The sequence below is a fragment of the Hypomesus nipponensis genome, chromosome 5 (assembly GCF_054491055.1).
Source record: "Hypomesus nipponensis isolate SF chromosome 5, ASM5449105v1, whole genome shotgun sequence".
Taxonomy (NCBI): domain Eukaryota; kingdom Metazoa; phylum Chordata; class Actinopteri; order Osmeriformes; family Osmeridae; genus Hypomesus; species Hypomesus nipponensis.
This window is the reverse complement of record NC_140365.1, coordinates 4205001-4226862: the sequence shown is the minus strand read 5'-3', so window position 1 is coordinate 4226862 and position 21862 is coordinate 4205001. Positions and strand designations below refer to the sequence as shown.

Here is a 21862-nt window from a genome sequence, read left to right as displayed (position 1 = left end):
GTCAAAACCAAGATGGCGGCGGTTGTTGAAAATGTTGTCAAACTGTGAGTGATTCTCTTTTTCTACAGATACCTAAAGTGTTCAAATACAGCTACATTTGGACTGTATTTACACTAACTGTTTTAATAAAACGTATATGTACCTATATATAGTTGTTACATTGTATTGGCAAAGTAACCGAAAGTTGTCAACCTTTCGGTGGTTGGCTGCAGCTACGATAGCTTTACTGTAGCTAGCCTAGCTATAATTACCGTAGCGACACCATTAGTCTAACATTCATTACCATAGCAATGCCAAATTGGATTAGATAGCTTGCTAGCTAACACCTTTTTAATTCTATAGATGGCCATTTAGGTGGAGAGTAATCCGACTCTTCTAATGCTGTTTTTAGTTATATTAGATTGCTTTAGAACTGTGACAGCTATTCTTGGACTAATGCCCAGACATTAGTACCACCGTAGCGTTGTAGATAAGCCATGAATATGCACTTATATTATGGTTATAATATAACGACCAACGGATACCCTAAATAGTGTATATAATGGTGTATAACGTACCTTCAACACCTTACCCAAATCAGTGTAATCTCATTTGTTATCACTTAAACTATATTTATTTCCACTGGAGTAGTTTTAGAATGAGTTAATCCGGTGATGTGCCCCCAGATTCACCCCCGCCCTGAAAAGCACCCCCTCGTGGGAGCGCGGGCACAAACCACTCGAATCTAAAAGTGATGGATCGCAACCAAAGGGAGGGGAGACAGCCGTCTCACATTGCAAATTTTTTGTTAAGAGAATAGAAGAGGACAACGTCAGTTATTTACACAAATAACTGACGTTCTTCTCAACACAATATTCTTAAAACTCGTCTTTCAAAACGTACAGCGAACGCGAACCAATACCTTTCTTTCTCCATGACAACGCATTCTGAGGAAATATACCCCAGCTATGATTACCAATGGAAATGTATTTCTGCTGACGCATTCACAGCAGATACCAGGAACTGCTGTTCCCAGACGCCAGCACTAACCTTAAGGTTTCAACCAGAACTCCACTAATACCTTTCTGGTGGTCCTCTAAAGCTACTCCCATCAGGTAGTCATTTCCCAGGAGCGATAAAGCTGTGTTTGAGCATTTGACACAGATCGAGAGGTTGGGGGTTCAAATCCCCTCTTTACGTCGGTCTGGACCAAAGCGTCTGCTAAATGAATACATTACTATGCATTGTTATTAATGTGCTGACCTGTCCCTTTGCTTTGCTGACTGCAGGCTGGGAGAGCAGTACTATAGAGATGCCATGGAGCAATGCCATAACTACAACGCCCGGCTGTGCGCAGAGAGGAGCGTGCGCATGCCCTTCCTGGACTCTCAGACGGGCGTGGCGCAGAGCAACTGCTACATCTGGATGGAGAAGCGACACAGGGGCCCAGGTGAGAAACACGCACACACTGGGGGGGGTGAGTGTCAAGGTGTATGTTTCCCACAGCGCCACAGTCATTCTTCTTCTACTGTTTCCGCCCCCAGGCATGGCTCCTGGGCAGCTGTACACATATCCGTCCAGGAGGTGGAGGAAGAGAAGAAGAGCCCATCCTCCGGAGGACCCCAGACTGGCTTTCCCCTCTCTCAAGTCAGGTAAAAGGGTGCATTATTAGCAGACGCTTGCAATCCAAAGTGGCGTGCGGAGGGAGATTCGAACCTGCGACCTTTGATCTGTACTGAAACGCTTTTACTACTGAGCTGTACCTATCCTTATAACCAGGTAGGCCTGGTTAGGTATACATGATACGGCTCACTGTGTCAAAGTGGCGAGGTCCACCCCCTTGAGTGTGGCTCTGTGTGTCTCCTCTCCTCCAGAGCTGGACCTGGGCTTGAAGAGGGATGTCCTGGGGACCTCAGATGGCAGCAGTTTGGAAGCCCTCCTGAAGGGGGAGCCCCTGGACAAGCGGGGCCCCCCGGATATGCGGGTCCCAGACGAAGACCCCAGTCTGTCGGACTACTCGACAAGCACCACCCCCGCCACCCGCATCAGAAAGGTACTGTTGGGGACGGGGTAGGAAAGGTCAGTAGAATGAATACATCACCTTATCATGGTCTCGTCACATTGAGTCAGTCTCCACCTACATCATTAACAGTTTCTCATTGAGGGTCTAGGTCGGTTACACATGCTGATTTGTGGACTTCTGTGAAGCCCCCCTTGCGACTTTTCTTCCAAAAAAAGGGCTATTCTAAATTCATTTGATTTGATTAGTCTTGAAGGGGGCTGGACAGAAGGGACAATGATATCATCCTTTCTGACCCCGCCTCCTTCGCCACACAGAGAGTCCTGGAGCCGGATGACTTCCTGGATGATCTGGACGATGAAGATTACGAGGAGGACACCCCGAAGCGGCGAGGCAAAGGGAAAGGGAAGGTGAGGGCGTTCATCTTAGGAGATCAGTGTAGGGGAACTGGAGGACTACTTACTGTGGGCCAGAGGTGGCTGTCATGGTTACTGTGGGCCAGCGGTGGCTGTCATGGTTACTCAGAGAGATGAGTGGAGGAGACCTACTTTACACTGTGCCTTGTAAATACTGACATCGTCTGGCCACCGTTAGATAGTGTTAGAACTACGCACTTCCCATTCTCTATTTTTTTGCTGGGCTTTCTGTACGTTGCTCTTGATGAAAGTGTCCGCTACAGGTATGTAACATATCATGTGTGTAACATGTCGTGAATGTGACATGTCATGTGTCGTGAATGTGACATGTCATGTGTTGTGAATGTGACATGTCATGTGTGTGTGTTCAGGGTCGAGGAGCGAGCAGCAGGAAGAAGCCGGATGCTGCAGCAGCTCTGGAGGACAAGGACAAGCCTTACGCCTGTGACAGTGAGTCTCTGGAGGGGAGGGGAGGGTGGAGGGGAGGGTGGAGGGGAGGGGGGATGTAGGAGAAGGAGGGGAGGTAGGGGAGGGAAGGAGAGGGTGGAGGGGAGGGGGGAGGGGAGGGGGAGAGGAGGGGGGGAGCCTTATGGGGTGGTGATCTACACAGCTTAGACCAAACACTTCTCTACTGGCCTTGTGGCCTCTTGAGTTCTGTGTCGGGCTAAATGGGTCTGAGCCACATGGTCGTCACAAAGATGGGGAATACACAGTCGACCATACAATGGGTGAACCCAACACATTTATATCGATGACTGATGACGATATATATATGATGACAACATCATCTTCTGGTAGAATTTCTCGCCACAAGCTGCTTGAGATGTTCTGTCCCATTTCCCTGCTGCTCTTCCCTCCACAGAGCGTCTTGGCGGCTCAAACTCTGACCGGCCAGGTTGGAGTTCCCCGTCTGAGGCTTGTCTGTGCTCTCTGTCTCCCTGTTCTCTTTCCCTCTCTTTCAGACACTTTCAAACAAAAGCATAGTTCCAAACCTTCCGAACGAGGTATATTTGTCTCTCATTCCTTTTTTTTGTTTTGTTTCCGACCTGCCTCTCTCCTTTTCGCTTCTCTTCTGCTCACTGCCTGTTTGGAGATTTTTGTTATGTGTTTCTGTGTGTGTGTGTCTGTGTGTGTGTGTGGCACGCTTGTGTGTCTTTGTGTGTATGTGTGTGTGTTTTTGTGTTAAAGGGCTTACAAAGCTGCCATGTTATTAGAGCTTATCTAATAGCTTAATCTTATTCCTGATATTAGTTATGGACTGTGACATGTAGTTTATACTGTTATTCACATCATACATGAAATTAGACACGAGAGAAAGACAGCAAGATAATTGCCATAGACGTGCGTTGTCATGGAGATTAAATCACACATGGTCCAATACAGTTCCCCTCAGGAAATGCATGGGTTCTGTATTCCAGCATGTGTTCCTCCAAGTCATCAGTTGGCTTTGTGTCTTGTCTCGTGTCTTAGTTCTCTGCATGTTGCTCTTTCCAAAGGTGAAAGTAGCACATTCCTCTAATCTATATGTGTATTGTCAGAGACCCACTGCGTAACCTCTTGACCACAGCAAGAGACTCAAGCTTCTCTGTACACAGAAAATCTGCATATCAGTGTTAATCCTTCAGCTGATCTGCTGCCTTCCTGTCCCCCCCCCCCCCCCCCCCCTCCCGGTTTCTCTTCTCTCTTACTTAAGAGGGAAATGGTGCTTTGTGCTTTTGTCTTGAACCTGTCTCAAGCCTTGGGGGTTTGTGGGTCCCACGGTTCCACAGTTGAATAGCAGTGTCTCAGGCCTGGTCTGTGTCCTGGCTACTGTCCCACCAGGGCCCGACACAGGCCTGGTCTGTGTCCTGGCTACTGTCCCACCAGGGCCCGACACAGGCCTGGTCTGTGTCCTGGCTACTGTCCCACCAGGGCCCGACACAGGCCTGGTCATGTCCACCCAGCTGGGGAAGAGGGTGGGGGCTAGTGGCCCTACCAGAGGGAGGGTGTATGAGTCTGGGTGGGGAACAGCTTGAGGGAGGAAGTAGAGGAAGGGTTCTGCTGGCTGCTGCCCCCCCCCCCCCCCTCTCACATACACAGCTCATTGTGCTTCTTCACAACCACAAATGTATCGATTTGTAGTTCTTATTCTGGTAACTTCTCTCACTTCACCTCTAGACCAGTCTCATATCTAGTTTCTTAAAGGCATGTGACATCTGAACGCATACAATGAACAGATATGATGTGTTTTGATGCGTATTCGAAATGCATCAAATCACAAAAAACATTCTGCGTTCTCACCTGTGTTTTCAGGGCGGACAGGGCGGCTCCACGCGTGTTTTTGTTTTCATACCTTTCCCTTTTTCTTCCCGTCTTTCTTTGGCAGTCTGTGGGAAGCGCTACAAGAACCGTCCGGGTCTGAGCTACCACTACGCTCACTCCCACCTGGCAGAGGAGGAGGGCGAGGACAAGGAGGAGGCTGAGGTCCACGACACCCCGCCTCCACTGCCCCACGAACCCAAAAGTAACACCCTCCCCACCTCTCTTTCTCTCTCTCTACATTTACATTTAGCAGACGCTCTTATCCAGAGCGACTTACAGTAAGTACGGGGACATTCTCCCCGAGGCAAGTAGGGTGAAGTGCCTTGCCCAAGGACACAACGTCATTTTGACACGGCCGGGAATCGAACCAACAACCTTCTTATTATTAGACTCCCTAACAGCTCAGCCATATGACCCCTCTCTCTTGCTCTCTCTCTTTCATTTACCAGCCACAGTACAAGTAACCTCATCTCAGCTAGCAGTCACAGTAAACCAGAAGAGTGCTACAGTGTAGACCCATTGATACCAGGACTACCCCACCTCCCACACTCATGACCTCCGTCCCTATCGATAATAATGTAATCCTTCAGTAGACACATCTTTAACCAGCAACGCAGAGTTAAAAAGGGATTTGAACCTGCGACCTCTTGATCTGCAGTCAAATGCGCTTCTGCTGGGCTGTACCCATTGACCTGTATTCCATCTCTCTCCCCCCTCCCAGCCCCCAAAAAAGGGCCGGATGGGCTGGCCTTGCCAAACAACTACTGTGACTTCTGCCTGGGGGACTCCAAGACCAACCACAAGACGGGCCAGTCAGAAGAACTGGTGTCCTGTTCAGACTGTGGTCGCTCAGGTACAGGAACATCTGCACACACACACATTCTTGAGGGTCAAACTACCTCCGTCTGTCAGTCTGTGCTCTCTGTGGTAGTCTCTCTCTGTTCTAGTCTCTCTGTGCTAGTCTCTCTGTGCTAGACTCTCTGTGCGAGTGTCTCTCTGTGCTAGTCTCTCTGTGCTAGTCTCTCTGTGCTAGTCTGTCTCTGTGCTAGTCTCTCTCTGCTAGTCTCTCTGTGCTAGTCTCTCTATGTGCTAGTCTCTCTGTGACTGTTCCCCCAGGGCACCCGTCCTGTCTGCAGTTCACCCCGGTCATGATGGCAGCAGTGAAGACTTACCGCTGGCAGTGCATCGAGTGCAAGTGCTGCAACATGTGTGGCACCTCGGAGAACGACGTGAGTGAGCGGGAGAAACACACGGCTAGCTCCACTGTAGCCACTGGCCTGGGGTTGTAAACACATCACTTTTGAGGGGGTACACATTATATCTGGTCAAAAAACGGCATGTATGTGTATCTCCTCCGTAACTTTTGCTAGAAAAGAGCAGACATCTCCAAATGATCTCAGATTGTTCATTGTGGCCAAAAGAACTCATAAAAGAACACACATGATGGCAGGACAGACCCTTTGCATGTTAGGGGAGGTACAGGTCTTCTATCTGTCATTGTGGGTGTGTGGAAGTCTACAGTGTCCTGTGTATGTGTGCAGTGAGCAGGCTGCTGGGAGAGTTATTAGGTTAACCTGATGCTGTGTTCTTCAGGATCAGCTCCTGTTCTGCGACGACTGTGACCGAGGCTACCACATGTACTGCCTCAGCCCCCCCATGAACGAGCCCCCAGAAGGTGAGCTGGAACGTCCCGCTGGAGGGTTAGGCTGTGTCTGAACAGCCCGTCTCTGGGGGCTAGTCCCCGGTGATGAGACCAAGCCAGGATCTGAAGTTGCCACGTGCAGTAATGGTGTGAGTGTGTGTGTGTGTGTTGTAGAGTTGTGTGGTCCTGACCTCTGTCCTCCCTCCTCCCAGGGAGCTGGAGCTGCCGTCTGTGCTTGGACCTCCTGAAAGACAAGGCCTCTATATACCAGAACCAGAATGCCCCTCCGTCTTGATACACACACACAAACACACACACACACACACCCCTGCAGTAAGGTTCTCTGTCAGGGGAGAGGTGGAGAGGCAGCAGAGAAGCTGGTACCACAGACGAACCTGTGAAAAGGGAACGACACCTGTGCAACCCCTGTGCAACACCTGTGCAATATACGCCTCGGGCTGCTCCATATGACTGTTACACTGTTACACAGTTCAAGTTACCCACAGGCTCGGGTTTCTGACTGTTTAGCCCAGTCCCAAGTCTGGGCTAAACAGTCCCAAGTCTGGGCTAAACAGTCTCACGTCTGGGCTAAACAGTCCCAAGTCTGGGCTAAACAGTCCCAAGTCTGGGCTAAACAGTCTCACGTCTGGGCTAAACAGTCTCACGTCTGGGCTAAACAGTCCCAAGTCTGGGCTAAACAGTCTCACGTCTGGGCTAAACAGTCTCACGTCTGGGCTAAACAGTCCCAAGAGTCCTGAATGAAATTCTCCTTTTATTCCACGATATATCAGTTTTGGCATCTAGTAAACAGAGAAAATAGTTGGAATTAACTAGAATGCCAATGCTCCTTCGTAGTAACAAACGTTTTTGTATAATTATATATTTGTATAGCTTATAAAGGGTTTGAATGATTTATATGTTGTAATGATAGTGGTTGTTATAGCCTTTGACACAATATCTTATCTACGTCCCTCAGAGGGGAAGGACATTGCTGTCGAATGAACAGAACACATTTCATCACCTCCAGGTGTTGCCAAACATGGTTTTAATATGAGCCAACAACATCACTCTAGGTTCTATACAAGGCAAGCTGAGGGCATCCAGGCATAATGGCCCAGCTCCTAGCAGCTTCTCTGATCTGATCTGCCTAGAAGAGACTGCTGTGGCTCACTTCCTGTTTCTCTGGTGTGATAGTAGGCTTCTGTGAAGGGCGGTAAGGGGATCATGTGACGTGACTGAGTAGATCATGTGACTATGTGACAGGGGGGTCCTATGGGGGGGGGGGGGGGGGGGGGGGGTCCTGGACACTTTCTGAGTTTTGGGGACCCCCGTAAGAGAGATACTGTATGTGTTAAAAGCCCACCCCTCAGTAATACTCTGGGGGGTATCCTGTGCAATTGGGACCTCATCAGGGCCCATGTCCCCTTTTACTGGTTCACCATTTCCTAGCCCATGTTGGGTTGAGATGGTCTGTGCCTGCGCACTATCAGGGTCCGTCACAGGAGGGCAGCGATGAGCCAGGCAAGAGAGTAGCTGTGAGAGATGGCTGACTGGGTTCTTCTAAGCAAGGTCAAACACTGCAGTTAACAATATGTCTCCATGTCAGTTTCAACTAGTCATAGTCCTCCGGACAAGGAACACCAGTGCTTCTGTCTCCACAGGTTGTGCTTGAAGTTAGCGGCTGTAGTTGAAGAAGCCTGTACAGCATCTATGACAGTAGGGAAACCCAACACAGAAGGGGATGCATGATGTGTGTGTGCCCTCATGCACACTCAACTCTGGTTTGGTCAATGTGTTGGGAAGTTGTGATATAATGACCGTGTTTCCCAGATTCGTTAAGAAGTTCTTAGCGTTAAGAGCTTCTTAACGAATCTGGGAAACCTGGCCAATTTAGGTACATTATCATATTATATCCATAGCCAACTAACATATACTGAAGCATTAAACATGTAACTTGGTTTTATTTCTAACCGCAATGTTAAATGTGTATTTGAAAACAGCTGCCATTAGAATATTGCTGTTCAAGTAAAAAAGGAAGAAAAAAACATTCATGTATGGTATATACTCAGTTGATGTAAGACATTTCTGGGATTTGTTTTTGATTGTGATGAAATGTTTCTTTTGTGGTTTTGTCATTTACTTCCATGAAAATAAATGATTTGGCACTGGTTACATTATATAAAGGGTTCTCGCGGGGTCTTAAGTCTATATTCTGAACTTTAAATTTAAGGTCGTAAAGGTGTTACAACAAGATAGTTCAATGTCAAATTTAAATTTTGAGTGGAGATTATTATGATCCCTGATAGCTCAGTGGTTTAGGATGTGGGCTACTATGGGAGGGGTCTTCGAATTATAAATAAAAATTGACTTATAAATAAAACTGATAATGGGTCAATTTCTTTTTAGACTCCTGTAGCCGCAGTGCACTCCCCAACAGTCCAGATACCCTCTCCCAACTATCTTTCCAGGTGGGACAGTTATACTTGGAAAGACAGTTGGGAGAGGGGATCTGGACAGTCGGGGAGTGCGCTGTGGTTACAGGGATCTGGGCCCACGGATGTGTTTGGCACTACGCTGTGTGCTGGATTTGAACCCAGGTTGTTTAGGATAGGTTATTGTTCTCAACCCACTACACCACAGGGTCCCCTTTCTATATACTTGGAAATAATAAATATATATATATACTTAACAGTATTTACTTACAGTATATCATATATATATACTATATATATATATATAGTATATTACTTAACAGTTAAATCAATTATCAATTGGTTTGAGCGAGACTTGAACCAGGGGTACTGTGTTTGGCAGTAGACTCGATGGTACACATGCTCACCCACTGAGCCGCAGAGGTTTCCTGCAAAGTTATCTTATACAAGACGGTTTAATTGCCCTTATGGACCTACTAAATGCCAAAGGACAATATATGTTTTGTTCTGCCAATGCCAAGTTATAAAACCTTCTAATCATACTTACAAAGCAAGTGAAAGTTTGCTGAAGGATTTCTAAGAACTCGTTCACAAAATACATTGACGATAAGTAGACTTTTCTTGAATAGACGTAATTATTTCTGCAACACGGTTAAATATTAAACAAAAATGTACAGCTTACCATCTATTAGGGGTAGGAATCTTTTGGTACCTCACGATTACATTTAAATCTTTATGGTCTTAAAATGTCTTAAAAAGGTCTTAAATTTGACATACTAAAACCTGCAGGAACCCTGTATGTAGTGACTCGGTAGTCTGTAAACATATGAAATTGTGTTAAATGTCTTATTGAAAATGATTCATTTAGCAGATAGCTGCCAAGGTAAGGTACAGGGGGCAAATTCAAACCTGCGACCTCAAGATCTGCAGTCAAATTCTGTACCACGGGTGAGGTCAGAGGTCAAGGGTCCTGGGGGCTTCTCACAGTGCTGCCCGTCCTCTGCATCCGGGTCGTGGCGTGGTTGCCATGGCGAGTCCTTCCCCAGTCCCTCTGCCCAAGCCGGCAGAGCAGCAGGGATTTGAAGGTGACCCGGAAGTGCTTGTTACACAGAGCGTAGCAGATGGGGTTCACGGTGCTGTTGATGTAGCACAGCCAGTAGCCCAACTGCCATAGCTTCTCAGGCACACAGTAGGAGAAGGAGGCCAGCACCATGATGTTGTAGGGGCTCCAAGTGAGGATGAAGGCCAGCAGGATGGCGCTCAGGGTCCTGGCTGCCTTCTTCTCCGTGATCATCCTGTTCCTCCTCCGCCTGGCCTTGGGCTGTCTGGTCCGCCTGGACTCAGACGAGCTGGAGCCCCGGAGGGAAGGCTGCCGGCCTCGGAGCTCCTCCGCCCTGGGGGCCGGGGGGTCTCTGTGGGGGGTGTCCGTGTCCGGGGCCTCCCTGAGAGGGAGCAAGACCGGAGGACCCGACGCCGTGCTGGGCCTCCCCTGCCTCTGCTCTGACTCCTCCTCAGAGGAAAGAGAGGCGGCGGAGCCCCTCCCTCCTGCCCAGCTGCTTCCCGCGCAGCCCTCCCCATTGCTGCCCGTGGCGGGAGGTAGGGAGGGTTTGGCCGACCCTCTCCCCTGAGAGTCCTCCCTGCATGGATCCCTCCCCCCTGGGCCCTCTCGGGCGCTGCTGAAGCTGCTCTTGGTGCTACTGGAGTAGACGGACCTCCCCCCGGAGCCCTGGGGACCCCCTGTGCTGCTCACGGACCCCAGCAGCCCCTCCCGACCCTGGGAGCGCTGCTCGATCTCCCAGTAGATCTTCCAGTAGAGGATCACCATGACGGTGACCGGGAGGTAGAAGGCGGCGATGGCCGTGCCGAAGAGGAGCACGGCGTCGTCCATGAAGGGGATGGAGCAGCTGTCCCGGTGCTCCGAGGGCCTGCCCACCACGTGGGGCCAGAAGAGGATGGCGGGGCCCCACAGGACGAAGGACACGGCCCAGGCCAGGACGATGGCCGCCGCAGCCCGCTGCGTCGTCCTCTTGGCCCTGTAGGTCAGCGGCCGCGTGACGGAGTAGAAGCGGTCGAAGCTGATGACCAGCAGGTTCATGACGGACGCGTTGCTGGCCACGTAGTCCACGGCCAGCCAGAGGTCACACGCCAGGCTCCCCAGCGCCCAACGGCCCATTATGATGTACCCGGCGTACAGATTCATGGAAACGGCGCCGAGGATTAAGTCTGCCACCGCCAGGCTCAACAGGAAGTAGTTGCTGACGGTGCGCAGCTGGCTGTTGACCCGGAAGGAGATCAAAACCAGCAGGTTGCCAAGGATGGTGAGCAGAGAGAGGGGCACTGTGATGATCACTATCACCAGCACCTCCCATACCTCATGACCCCCCAATGGGTCTGCTGTCTGGTTGCTGCTGGTCTGGGAGACACAGTTGTTCATATTCCATAAAGCTGGTGTGAGTGAAAAAAAGTATTTATTCAACTGAATCAAAAACATTCATTGGAATCCCGATGCGCGATTCCTTATGATGCAGTTTGAACTGAGTTCGCTTTTCATGAAAAATAAGTTAATTAAAATTCAACAAATTAACTCAAATACTATTCTTAGAGACCCTGGACGCGTAAGTACACGTTTTGTTGTCTTAAAAAACGGATAATTCTCATCACTAAATGGTGGTTTATTTTACTGATTAAAGTACGAATGACATTTGCCGCAATAGCAACGCTTTTTATTCTTTTGACAATGCTGTAGCCAATACTGAAACTTCCAACTAACACAAATGTTATTTTCCTGTAGTCTATAATCTTTCTGTGCCATGTACCTTTCTTAAACAATGCAACAACTGTTGAAACGTTTAACCATGTACTTAGCCTACCTACCCGAGTGGTGCTCGCTTGTAGCCTCTGGTTGCGCTGTAGTGAGGATGACCTTACGCCGTCTATATAACTTTATGAAGTTATGCCCTGTTGTTGAACGCTGATAGTGTTTGAGCTTTCCTATTGTGGGGAAACGTTTCCAGTTTGAATTATTGCTCCTCATATGGCGAGGTCCTGTGTGCAGGGAGAAGCAGCACGAAACAGATATAGGCTTCAAATGAAAAGCCACTGCCGTAACGCATGTAGACAATGTCAAGCAACCTCCTGTACAAACTCAAGTCGCCTGGCATTTAGCTACATCCTTCTAGGTTATTTTCCTCTTCGCATTTCCTGCTCCATTCTCATTTAATTGAACACATGTAAATAAACAAATTACCTTTACTAAAGTCAACATTGACTTAATTAAAACTAGAGAGGGTATTTCTGGGGGAAATTGTGGTGTGCTTTCGGCCGCCGCAGCTGGGACAGTTTATTTAACTACATCACCTCCAAACCTATCGTTTCAATTAATATCAAATGTTCATCCAAAATGTTCAAATATTTAGAGAAAAACAATAGTTTTCATGGGGTGTCGCTACATTTTTTTACGTTACCTAAGGGCAAATATACAACTGAACCGACATTGCAGCATGTTTAAATACTTTATTTGAAGTTTGATTTAATTTATAAATACCCCCCCCAAAAAAATCAACATTACGGTGTAATTGGGAAATTGCATCCAACTAGACACACTGTAAAACATCTGTCTGTTGTGAAAACAGACATTTAATTAACTAGATTTTTTTCAATTTCCTTTTGCACCCCCCTCAACCACTCATCCGTCTCTCCACATTAAGATAAAGACTGAAGTTCAATTCACTCAACGGGTTTCATCACCAGAACAAGGGTCAGAGATGTTGAGTGCTGTGTCAGTGTAGAGTGTGTATCGACGTGCTGTGATATTGGAAAACCTGTGGAAGTGTAATGTGCCCTTGTACAGCTTGTGTGAGTGTGGCTTTACTCTGTGGTGAAGTGCCGTGAGCAGGGATACAGCAGGGATGCAGCAGGGATGGGGGTCTCTCTCTCCTTGGTGCTTATCACAGGATGTGTTTGCTCCAAGAGAGAGAGGGTCACAACACAGCTCCAGGGGGGAGAGAGAGAGGGAGAGACAGAGGGAGGGAGAGGGAGAGAGGGAAGGAAAGACAGAGGGAGGGAGAGGGAGGGAGAGAGACAGTGGGAGAGAGAGAGGGAGGGAAAGAGAGGGGAGACAGAGACAAGGACAGAGATCTTGGATGACTACGGAACACAGTTGTGCAGGATACTAAATAAGAGAGAAGAATGGATGGTTATTGCACAGATTTAATTTATTGCACTGAACGACATACAAAATTTCTCTATAATCAGATACCATCTCTAAATAAAGAAATCTCAGCGCTAAAATATCTGATGGCTCCAACCATAACAGAATAAAATATTGAGGAAAGAACACTGTTCAAAGATACTGTAAGAGGTTTCTGTCAGCTGGAAATGTTTTTTCTTAACTGCTCTGTTATTGAAGGGCCAGATTCACGACTGAGATTAGAGCAGGGTGTCAACATCTGACTTTATATCTCCATTGCGCCAATGACTGCGCTGGATTCAACTGTGGGCCCACAGGTCTCTGCCCTTTGTTGGGGGTGAGTAAGAGAAAACAGCAGTCATGTAACAAGGAGCAGGTAGACAGCACCAGTAACAGGCTTGTTTGAGTCTCAATCCTCAGTACTCATACCTCAAATTGTACATGATCTTAATGTATCAAAATTGCTTATTTTTCTGCTATAAAATTATTTTGTTATTGCCATTCTTATACTACAAACATTTAGCATTTCCTGTTAGTTTTTTGTCCATGTGGATCTTTAAAATGTTTTTTTTTTTTTTTTTTGCAGGACTATCTTGCATTTTATTTGTGACATTTTACATGTAAATAATCTCAGATTATTAATATTCAAGATACTATTCACATTACTGCACTCAATGGGTTTTCTGTGTTAAATGAATTAATAAATAACAATACAAAATACTTCTAACACTTTTGCAGGGCAAACCATTGCCTGTTGGTGTCACAAACAAAGACACCTAAAAAAAGTTAGAAAATAATAAATACATATCATGAATCAAAGTTTAGGTGCTAAATTGAACCTTCAGTGGAAAGTGACATTGAAGACACACATGCAATCAGATTCAAACCTTCTTATCGAATAAGAGTATGCCGATCTCAAGTGTCAGTCTTTTTTTGTATTATTGAACCAAGTGACAAAAATATACATATCTTTAACAGTGTGTAATATTCACAAATAGGAAGTACGTCATCTAGATCTTATAAATATCAAAAACATCACTAATCTATTTTCTGTCTGACATTCATTTTTTTTGTAAAACTATATTTAGTAAACATTTAGAAACAGTAAAAAGTGTTGAAGACAGTAATAGTTGTATACTAATACTGGGAAACTCCTAATTTTTACAAACATTGATCGTACCTAAACTTGGTGAACTATTACAACAGACCCGTACGCATGTTATCAAAGGTGGTGACACTCATAGAAACATATATTTTACATATCATATCTCTACAAATGCTATAAATCTTTTATGTCACGTTAATCTATTTACGTCATTTGTGACACTTGTTCAAAAGCAGTCGGTCAGGCAAAATTAATTATTTGACCCTCACTCGAACTCTATCAGTCACTTACAAAATATATTCACATAACGGAATCTTCAGAAGTTTATTGACTTTATTATCGTGTCTTACACAGCTCTAATGTTCTGCTCATCTGTACGCAAACACAGCTTAACCACAAAACTAGGCAAAGTCAGCTAGGGTGTACGTCATAAACAAACATGGAAAGGTAAACATTAAGGTTGAATATATGAAGGTTGAGACAACCACGTCATCAGGACGCGGATGTTTGGATTTCATGGGACTAGCAGTGACTCGTAACCTATAGCAACAGAACCCTAAATAAGCTACAAGCTAATGGTGGCCAACTGTTGCTCGTTGAAATATATGAAAAATATGCAAACGATTGTAAAAAAACAAACAAGTTATCATGCAATTTGTTATAAAACAAATACATTTAATTTAGTGAAATTCTACAAGCCAGCCAACTATGTGGACATATATCCGCTTAGAGGTCATCCATCAGACTGTAATGCAATCAGTGAGCTGAAGATGGCTCCCTTTTGGTGTCCATGAGCTTCTGCAAAATATGCCAAAGTTCATGGGTAATCAAGCGACATGTCTCATCCTTCATATATTGATCCCGGGTGAACGTCAGGAAACAAGGAAACAAACTGACTGTACTATTGTTACTCCATGTTTAATGGCTCTTGAAACACCACTGTACCAATGAACTTACTGATAAACATTTTTTTACTGTGTGTGTGTGTGTGTGGGTGTAAGTAAGTGCATGATAGCGTGTGTGTGCCTATGTGCATTTGCGCATGAGTGGGTAATTGCGTGTGTGTGTGTGTACACAACGTGCAGTATGTGCTTCTCACCACCATCTCATATCCCGTTTGTGGTACGCACAAACAGCAGCACAGCACACAGGTGTGCAGGTTACTCTTTCTGGCATGACCGGAGGAGGAAGGGTCAGAGGGGGAGGACGTCGCTCAGCGTGGCATGTGACAGGAAGGGGCCTGCCAGGGTCGACCTCTGACGTCGACGGCCTCACATGTTCCCGAAGAAGATGGAACAGAGGAGGAAGACAGCGTAGAGGGACAGGAGACCCAGCCCCAGGCAGCGGTCCAGCTTCCAGTGGTTCAGATGGACACTCGTCACCTGAGCAAACACGCACACGCAGCAGGGCAGAAGAAGAAGCACGCAGCGTCTGTACGTCACTCTGGATAAGAGCGCGTGTAGCGTCTAAAGGGGTCAACCTGAACTGTGACCGTAGGAAAGGGAGGGCAGATGTGTCGCGTGTGCAGTAGGTCTGTGTAGTGCAGGCAGGCGAGACACGAGAGGTTTGCTGTATGGATGTTTCGACTACTTTAATACCTGAGCATCTCTCTATCAGGGTGTCCTGGGAGGCCCACTTCAGGCCCATGTCTGTCATAAACCATGCCTCGTAAAGCAGCTCCAATAAAACGTTGCCAACCCAGTATATTTGTGTGTGGAGCCAGGTCTGAGGTGTAATGAATTATACTCAGGGCCCAGTGTCACGGGAAGGTGTCAATATGATAGTAATAAAAATCAACTTTACAGTGTACATACACACACACACACACGCGTGTAGGCTACTTTTAGCTTGTGTACACACTACACACACACGTGTATGTGTGCATGTACGACATGGTCAGACGGACAGAGGACCGCAGCACACACACACACACACACACACACAGGGACTCACGGTCAGGAAGACAGAGGCCAGCAGCAGGACTACAGAGTAAACCAGCCCCTTGTTGTTGATGTAGACCTGATAAGAGACACCACAAACAGGGCTGTCATATATCTGACATTGTCAACCCCCCAAAAAAATCCTACTTAGACGGCGTCACAGTTAGAAGTTACCGATGATCCGTGTTCCACCACCAGAGTACGCAGAGCCCAGGGGAATCCCAGCCCCAAAAGGATGTCAAAGATGTTGCTGCCGATGGAGTTAGACACCGCCATGTCGCCCATACCTGCGGAGGGAGGGAGGGAGGGAAGGGATAGAGAGAAACATGGAAGAAACAGAAACAAATTGAAAATGGATTTAGGTTAAGTTGCTGCGTGGTTAAGAGACGGAAAGAGATGGATATGTATGAAAGAATGAGGGACAAGAAACAAAGGAACAGCAATGAAGATAGACGAGGGTTAGTCACCATGGGGTGAAGAGACAGAGAGGGAGCAAGAAACAAAACGGAGAGAGAGAGAGACAGAGAGACACACAAATAGAGAGAGAGACAGAGAGAGACACAGAGACAGAGAGAGAGAGAGACAGAGAGAGAGACACAAATAGAGAGACAGAGAGAGAGAGAGACAGAGAGAGAGAGTTGTTGGGAGCGTACCTTGCCGTGCTACGATGAGGCTAGCCATGCAGTCTGGCACGCTGGTGCCGGCAGCCAGGAAGGTGATGCCCATGATGTAGTCTGGGATGTCTAGAGTGTGGCTGATGATGGTGACCTGGAGGGCACACACACACACAACACACACACACGTATACAGACACAACACACACACACACGTATACAGACACAACACACATACAGAACAAGCACACCCCCAAAATGTTACTTTAAAAACCTCCAAATGGTCATTCCTTGGTAGGAAAAGTGGAGGCAGGAGAAGAGAGAGGGAGCTGACAGACGAGAGGTCCTTACCATCCACACCATGAGGTAGGAGAAGAGAGAGGGAGCTGAGGGACGAGAGGTCCTTACCATCCACACCATGAGGTAGGAGAAGAGAGAGGGAGCTGACAGACGAGAGGTCCTTACCATCCACACCATGAGGTAGGAGAAGAGAGAGGGAGCTGACAGACGAGAGGTCCTTACCATCCACACCATGAGGTAGGAGAAGAGAGGGAGCTGAGGGACGAGAGGTCCTTACCATCCACACCATGAGGTAGGAGAAGAGAGAGGGAGCTGAGAGACGAGAGGTCCTTACCATCCACACCATGAGGTAGGAGAAGAGAGAGGGAGCTGACAGACGAGAGGTCCTTACCATCCACACCATGAGGTAGGAGAAGATGGCAATCCAGAGGGTGGAGCCCACGAACGACACCATGAACCAGCGATGCCAGCGAGGCCACACACAGTTGGGCACGGTGCAGTAGAGGAGGGTGCTCAGGGGCCAGGAGATCAGCCACTTGGCCCGGGCAGCCCAGCTGCCTGAAACGCAGGGTCAGAGGTCGGAAGGGAGAGGTCAGACAGGTAAGCCAGAGGCCACGATCGCTGCTACGTTTTCTTACCCGCGCGGTGAGATTGCCTCGACGTGTTAAGCGGCACGCTTTACGTCACGTGGAGGACTGTGATTGGACGTGCCTCGTTCATGACCCCCCCAGCTGCATCAGTAAGCAGCAACAGGACCCACGCTCACCCGGGAGGTGGAAAGGCCTGAAAGGAGCTTCGTCGTCATCCTCCTCTTCCTCGTCCGCACGGCAGCCCTCGACCCCAGGCTTCTCCCCCGCCTCCCCGGCCCTCGCCCCGGCCCCCTCGGGGGTCTGCCTCTCCACGCTGCCGCCGTTCTCCAGACCCCCAGAGCCCTTCAGGGGGCTGGCCTCGGCGTCCTGCTGGCTCTTGGGGCTCCGGATCAACCTCTGTCTCTGTGGATGGGGGCGGGAGAGAGGGAGGGAGGGAGAGGGATATAGGGGAATGACAGGGGAAGAGAGAGAGGGAGAGGCAGAGAGACATAGCGAGAGTTAAGGAGAGAGAGAGGAAGAGAGAGAAAGAGAGAAGGAGGTGAAGAGCACAACAGTACTGTGTCGCAGCATGTGACACAGTGTCAGCGTGTCGGGTCCGGCGGAGAGCTCACCTCGCTGATGAGCACGCGTCCCGCCATGCTGAGCCTGGTCCGGGGGGAGAAGTGGGGCGTGATCATGATCCGCAGCCCCGCCTCGGAGAAGGACAGCTGGTGAGGGTTCAGGATCAGCAGCTCGTCCACCATCACCACGGGAGAAGACTCCTGCCCCGGGCCTGACGACCCTGGAGGGGCCATCAGCCAATCAGACATCAGCTCTGCCTGAACAGGCTCTCAACAACCCCTTCTAAGTTCCAGTTTACTGGCCATTTGTAACTAGGACAGGTGTATTGGGATTGTCTGGTGACGTATGGAGGGTGCAGACCTTTCTTCAGCAGCGTCATGGAGGTGTTGCAGTTGGCTCCGTCCTCTCCCGCCTGCTCTTCCCTCAGGGCCTCGGAGCCCCGGCAGCACGGCCCAGAAGCCTCCAGCCGACGCTCCACAAAACTCCGGATCTGAGAGTTGAACCTGAGACCACGCACTTGTGTCAGAGGTGGAGATACAGGTGGAGGTACCAGCCGGTGATACCAGGTAGAGATACAGGTGGAGATACAGGTGGAGGTACCAGCCGGTGATACCAGGTAGAGATACAGGTGGAGATACAGGTGGAGGTACCAGCCGGTGATACCAGGTAGAGATACAGGTGGAGGTACAGGTGGAGATACAGGTGGAGATACAGGTGGAGATACAGGTGGAGATACAGGAGAGAAACAGGTGGAGATACAGGTGGAGATACAGGTGTGGCGTGTTGTGTTGCAGGGCTCATCATACTCACTTCATGATCAGAATGTAGACTCCATACATAGAGATGAGCATCAGAGACTCCCACCTGTGGACACACACACACACACTGTGATACACTACAGCCTGACAGTCTACACACACACACACACACTGTGATACACTAAAACTTGACAGTCTACACACACGCTGTGATACACTACAGCCTGACAGTCTACACACACACACACACACTGTGATACACTAAAACTTGACAGTCTACACACACGCTGTGATACACTACAGCCTGACAGTCTACACACACACACACACTGTGATACACTAAAACTTGACAGTCTACACACACACGCTGTGATACACTACAGCCTGACAGTCTACACACACACACACACTGTGATACACTAAAACTTGACAGTCTACACACACACGCTGTGATACACTAAAACCTGACAGTCTACACACAGACATGTACTCACCAGACCACTTTGGCATCATAGATGACCTACAGGGAGAGAGATTCAACGTTTAAAGCAACAGAGAGATGCAACTGTTCCATTGGGAGATTTCTAGCTGTTTTACTAGAAACACAGGGTTGTCTGGGCTGAGAACAGCAGTTATAAACTAGATCAGGGGGAATAGTTTGTTTCCTGGGTACACTATGGTATGTTGGACTGCAAACCAACGTGAGCAGGTTTAGGGTCAGGGTGGAGGTGGAGGTGTCTCACCAGGATGAGAGCCAGCACTGACAGGATGTAGTACAGAGAATCTCTGAACAGGGACCACCATGTCAGAACCACCGTCTACAGGGAAGAGAGAGAGAGGGAGAGAGAGGGAGAGAGAGAGAGAGACAGAGACAGAGACAGAGGGACAGAGAGAGAGATGGAGGGACCGAGAGAGAGGGACAGAGAGAGAGAGAGAGAGAGAGAGAGAGAGAGAGAGAGAGAGAGAAAGAGAGGGACAGAGAGGGACAGAGAGAGAGAGAGATTAGTGTATCCACTGAAAATAAACCCCATCAATATGCTAATAGAATAGCTAACTAGAATAACTCTAGTTGTGTACCTGTCCTGCAAAGATTCCACAGACGCCAATAATGACCAGGATGTTAAAGACAGCAGAGCCTACAATGGTGCCAACCCCCACATCCCCCTTAGTGATGAACACACCTGACAGAGAAAGAGCGAAAGGGACAAGGGCCTGACTCAGAGGTTGTTATTGACAAGGTTGACATCTACAGGACATTAAAGGAATTACATGTGTTCGAGGGATTGAAGATACATTCCACAGTTAATTACAGGGCATTGAATCAGTCAGTGATGTCACAGACGAGTGAGAGTTTCCTAAGAGTCTGGTTGGAATCGGACACTGACCAATGAGAGAGGTAAACAGCTCAGGGGCGGAGCTCCCGGCGGCCATAAAGGTTGCCCCGGCAACATCCTCACTGAGTTGAAGGTTCTGACAGAGAGAGAGAGACAAAGAACACCTTACATACATACTCATATCCAGTGCAGCAACTACATCTTAAAAACCCTAATATGTAAAAGTCCCTGAGCTGTTATATATATGTCTGTGGCTGGACCTGGCTAGAAGTCGGATGCTGCTAGCCGCTAGCAGGCCTGCCACAGAGACGGACAACAACTGAGTCACAAACAGCCAGGAAGACACGGCCATCTGAGCTTGTCTCTTACCTCTGATATTTTCTCGAGAGACGGAACAAAGTAGTCGTCACACACTATAGCTAGCGCATAGAACATGTAGATAGCCTGGGAGGGAGACAGAGAGACAGACGGAGATAGATCGAGATTCAGCAGAGCAGGAAACAGGAGGACTGTGTGGTGAGTAAACATCAGCTGCATGATCCAGTCATGACATTACATTAAGTCTTTTAGCAGACGCTCCAGACTATCCAGAGCGACTTACAGTAAGTACAGGGACATTCCCGCCGAGGCAAGTAGGGTATAGTGCCTTACCCAAGGACACAATGTCATTTGGCGCAGCCGGGAATCAAACTGGCAACCTTCAGATTACTAGCCCGGTTCCCTAACCGCTCCACCACCTGACAGGATGATGGTTGGGAGGGAGGTGGACATATGTACTCACACACAGCACGTGTAGAAGCACGGCCCCCCCTCGCCGCTCCTCCTTGGTGAAGATGTCTTCAGGAAACTCATGGATGGCTGTGGGGGGAGGGGGGGGGGGGGTGACACAGGGAGGCGTGGACACACACACACACAATTAGTGTTGATTCGAGTCTCTCTCTGTGGTCCAGGTGTATGCAGTATCAGTTCCCAGACACAGTCCCTCCGTGTCGTTTGTGTAGAGCAAGGCTGTGTTCCCTCCCTCCCATCCAGTCCTTCCACTCCAGAAGAGGGAGTCGGAGTCGAGAGGAACACCGTGTTCTTTTCCATTATATTTTTCTATTTTCTTCCATTCCCCCAGGTCCTGTGTGACGTGACAGGTGTTGTGCTCGGTACCCGCCTCACCCCCCCCCCCCCGACAGACTCCTTCATCTTAACGACTGAGATGTGAGCACATCAGCTGCTGACAGGGTACAGGCACCTGGGCTGTCTGTCAGAGGTCAGTCCCCTGGGCGCTGGCTCACCCTGTGCACTCACTACAGCGTGTTACTAGAGACAGTGCTTCGCACGAGTGTCGTTCTTTTTGAGGTATTGAAGCCTCTGCAGCTCCCTGGACTTCCATCCGTGACACGGAGTAGGAACAGGCTGAACTTTGGAGTGTATACGGATGTGTGTGTCCAACCAGAGGACGTATGTTTCACAAATCCTCAATGATGGCCTATCGGTCCGTGGACAGGGATGGTGGGGAGAGGGAAGTGAGGGTGGAAGGGAGGGAGGGTGGGCAGGGCGGAGAATGGGCAGGGAGGATGGAGAGAGATGGACAGATATAGAGAGAGAGAGAGAAAGAGAGAGAGGGGGGGGAGGGAGGGTGGAGAGAGAGGGCAAGGTGGAGAGAGAAGGGAGGGAGGGTGGAGAGAGAGGG

The 21862-nt window shown here is 48.5% G+C and overlaps 3 protein-coding genes across 7 annotated transcripts in view; 1 reads left to right on the top strand and 2 right to left on the bottom strand.

Moving 5' to 3' along the window:
- The first annotated feature begins 6 nt into the window (after nucleotides 1–6).
- LOC146287910 (zinc finger protein ubi-d4-like) lies at nucleotides 7–8738 on the top strand. 5 transcript variants are annotated; one of them, XM_084698915.1, is made up of 13 exons: nucleotides 7–44; nucleotides 990–1094; nucleotides 1269–1429; nucleotides 1524–1631; nucleotides 1854–2032; nucleotides 2317–2409; nucleotides 2787–2865; nucleotides 3378–3419; nucleotides 4781–4918; nucleotides 5438–5569; nucleotides 5833–5945; nucleotides 6310–6391; nucleotides 6571–8738. In XM_084698915.1, exons 1-13 carry the CDS (start codon nucleotides 13–15, stop codon nucleotides 6651–6653), a joined length of 1347 nt encoding a protein of 448 aa, XP_084555041.1. In that variant the 5' UTR covers nucleotides 7–12; the 3' UTR covers nucleotides 6654–8738. The 5 variants fall into 5 exon arrangements, with proteins under 5 accessions (XP_084555041.1, XP_084555042.1, XP_084555043.1 ...); XM_084698916.1 differs by lacking the exon at nucleotides 3378–3419; XM_084698917.1 differs by lacking the exon at nucleotides 990–1094 and having other exon boundaries at nucleotides 9–44.
- A 733-nt stretch (nucleotides 8739–9471) lies between these two features.
- On the bottom strand, nucleotides 9472–11224 carry chrm1b (cholinergic receptor, muscarinic 1b). Its single transcript, XM_084698730.1, has one exon. It carries the CDS (start codon nucleotides 11222–11224, stop codon nucleotides 9752–9754), a length of 1473 nt encoding a protein of 490 aa, XP_084554856.1. The 3' UTR covers nucleotides 9472–9751.
- A 1773-nt stretch (nucleotides 11225–12997) lies between these two features.
- The window catches only part of LOC146287908 (sodium/potassium/calcium exchanger 3), a 19108-nt gene continuing 10243 nt past the window's right edge, over nucleotides 12998–21862 (bottom strand). The window contains exons 3-17 of the mRNA XM_084698908.1: nucleotides 20963–21039; nucleotides 20551–20625; nucleotides 20233–20317; nucleotides 19925–20028; nucleotides 19591–19665; nucleotides 19342–19367; nucleotides 18900–18953; nucleotides 18450–18592; nucleotides 18140–18309; nucleotides 17705–17930; nucleotides 17330–17496; nucleotides 16678–16792; nucleotides 16199–16311; nucleotides 16038–16103; nucleotides 12998–15466 (exon numbers count right to left, since the gene is read on the bottom strand). Coding sequence (XP_084555034.1) covers nucleotides 15356–15466; nucleotides 16038–16103; nucleotides 16199–16311; nucleotides 16678–16792; nucleotides 17330–17496; nucleotides 17705–17930; nucleotides 18140–18309; nucleotides 18450–18592; nucleotides 18900–18953; nucleotides 19342–19367; nucleotides 19591–19665; nucleotides 19925–20028; nucleotides 20233–20317; nucleotides 20551–20625; nucleotides 20963–21039 — 1607 coding nt within the window. The 3' untranslated portion in view covers nucleotides 12998–15355. The remainder of the gene's footprint in view (nucleotides 15467–16037; nucleotides 16104–16198; nucleotides 16312–16677; nucleotides 16793–17329; nucleotides 17497–17704; nucleotides 17931–18139; nucleotides 18310–18449; nucleotides 18593–18899; nucleotides 18954–19341; nucleotides 19368–19590; nucleotides 19666–19924; nucleotides 20029–20232; nucleotides 20318–20550; nucleotides 20626–20962; nucleotides 21040–21862) is intronic.

Excerpts from the sequence above, each read along its gene's own strand:
- chrm1b (XM_084698730.1), bottom strand. The coding sequence starts at position 11,224 with ATGAACAACTGTGTCTCCCAGACCAGCAGCAACCAGACAGCAGACCCA.
- LOC146287910 (XM_084698915.1), top strand. The coding sequence starts at position 13 with ATGGCGGCGGTTGTTGAAAATGTTGTCAAACT. Across the intron at positions 1,632-1,853 it reads TTTCCCCTCTCTCAAGTCAG|AGCTGGACCTGGGCTTGAAG; the intron begins GTAAAAGGGTGC and ends CCTCTCCTCCAG. Across the intron at positions 2,866-3,377 it reads CAAGCCTTACGCCTGTGACA|ACACTTTCAAACAAAAGCAT; the intron begins GTGAGTCTCTGG and ends CCTCTCTTTCAG.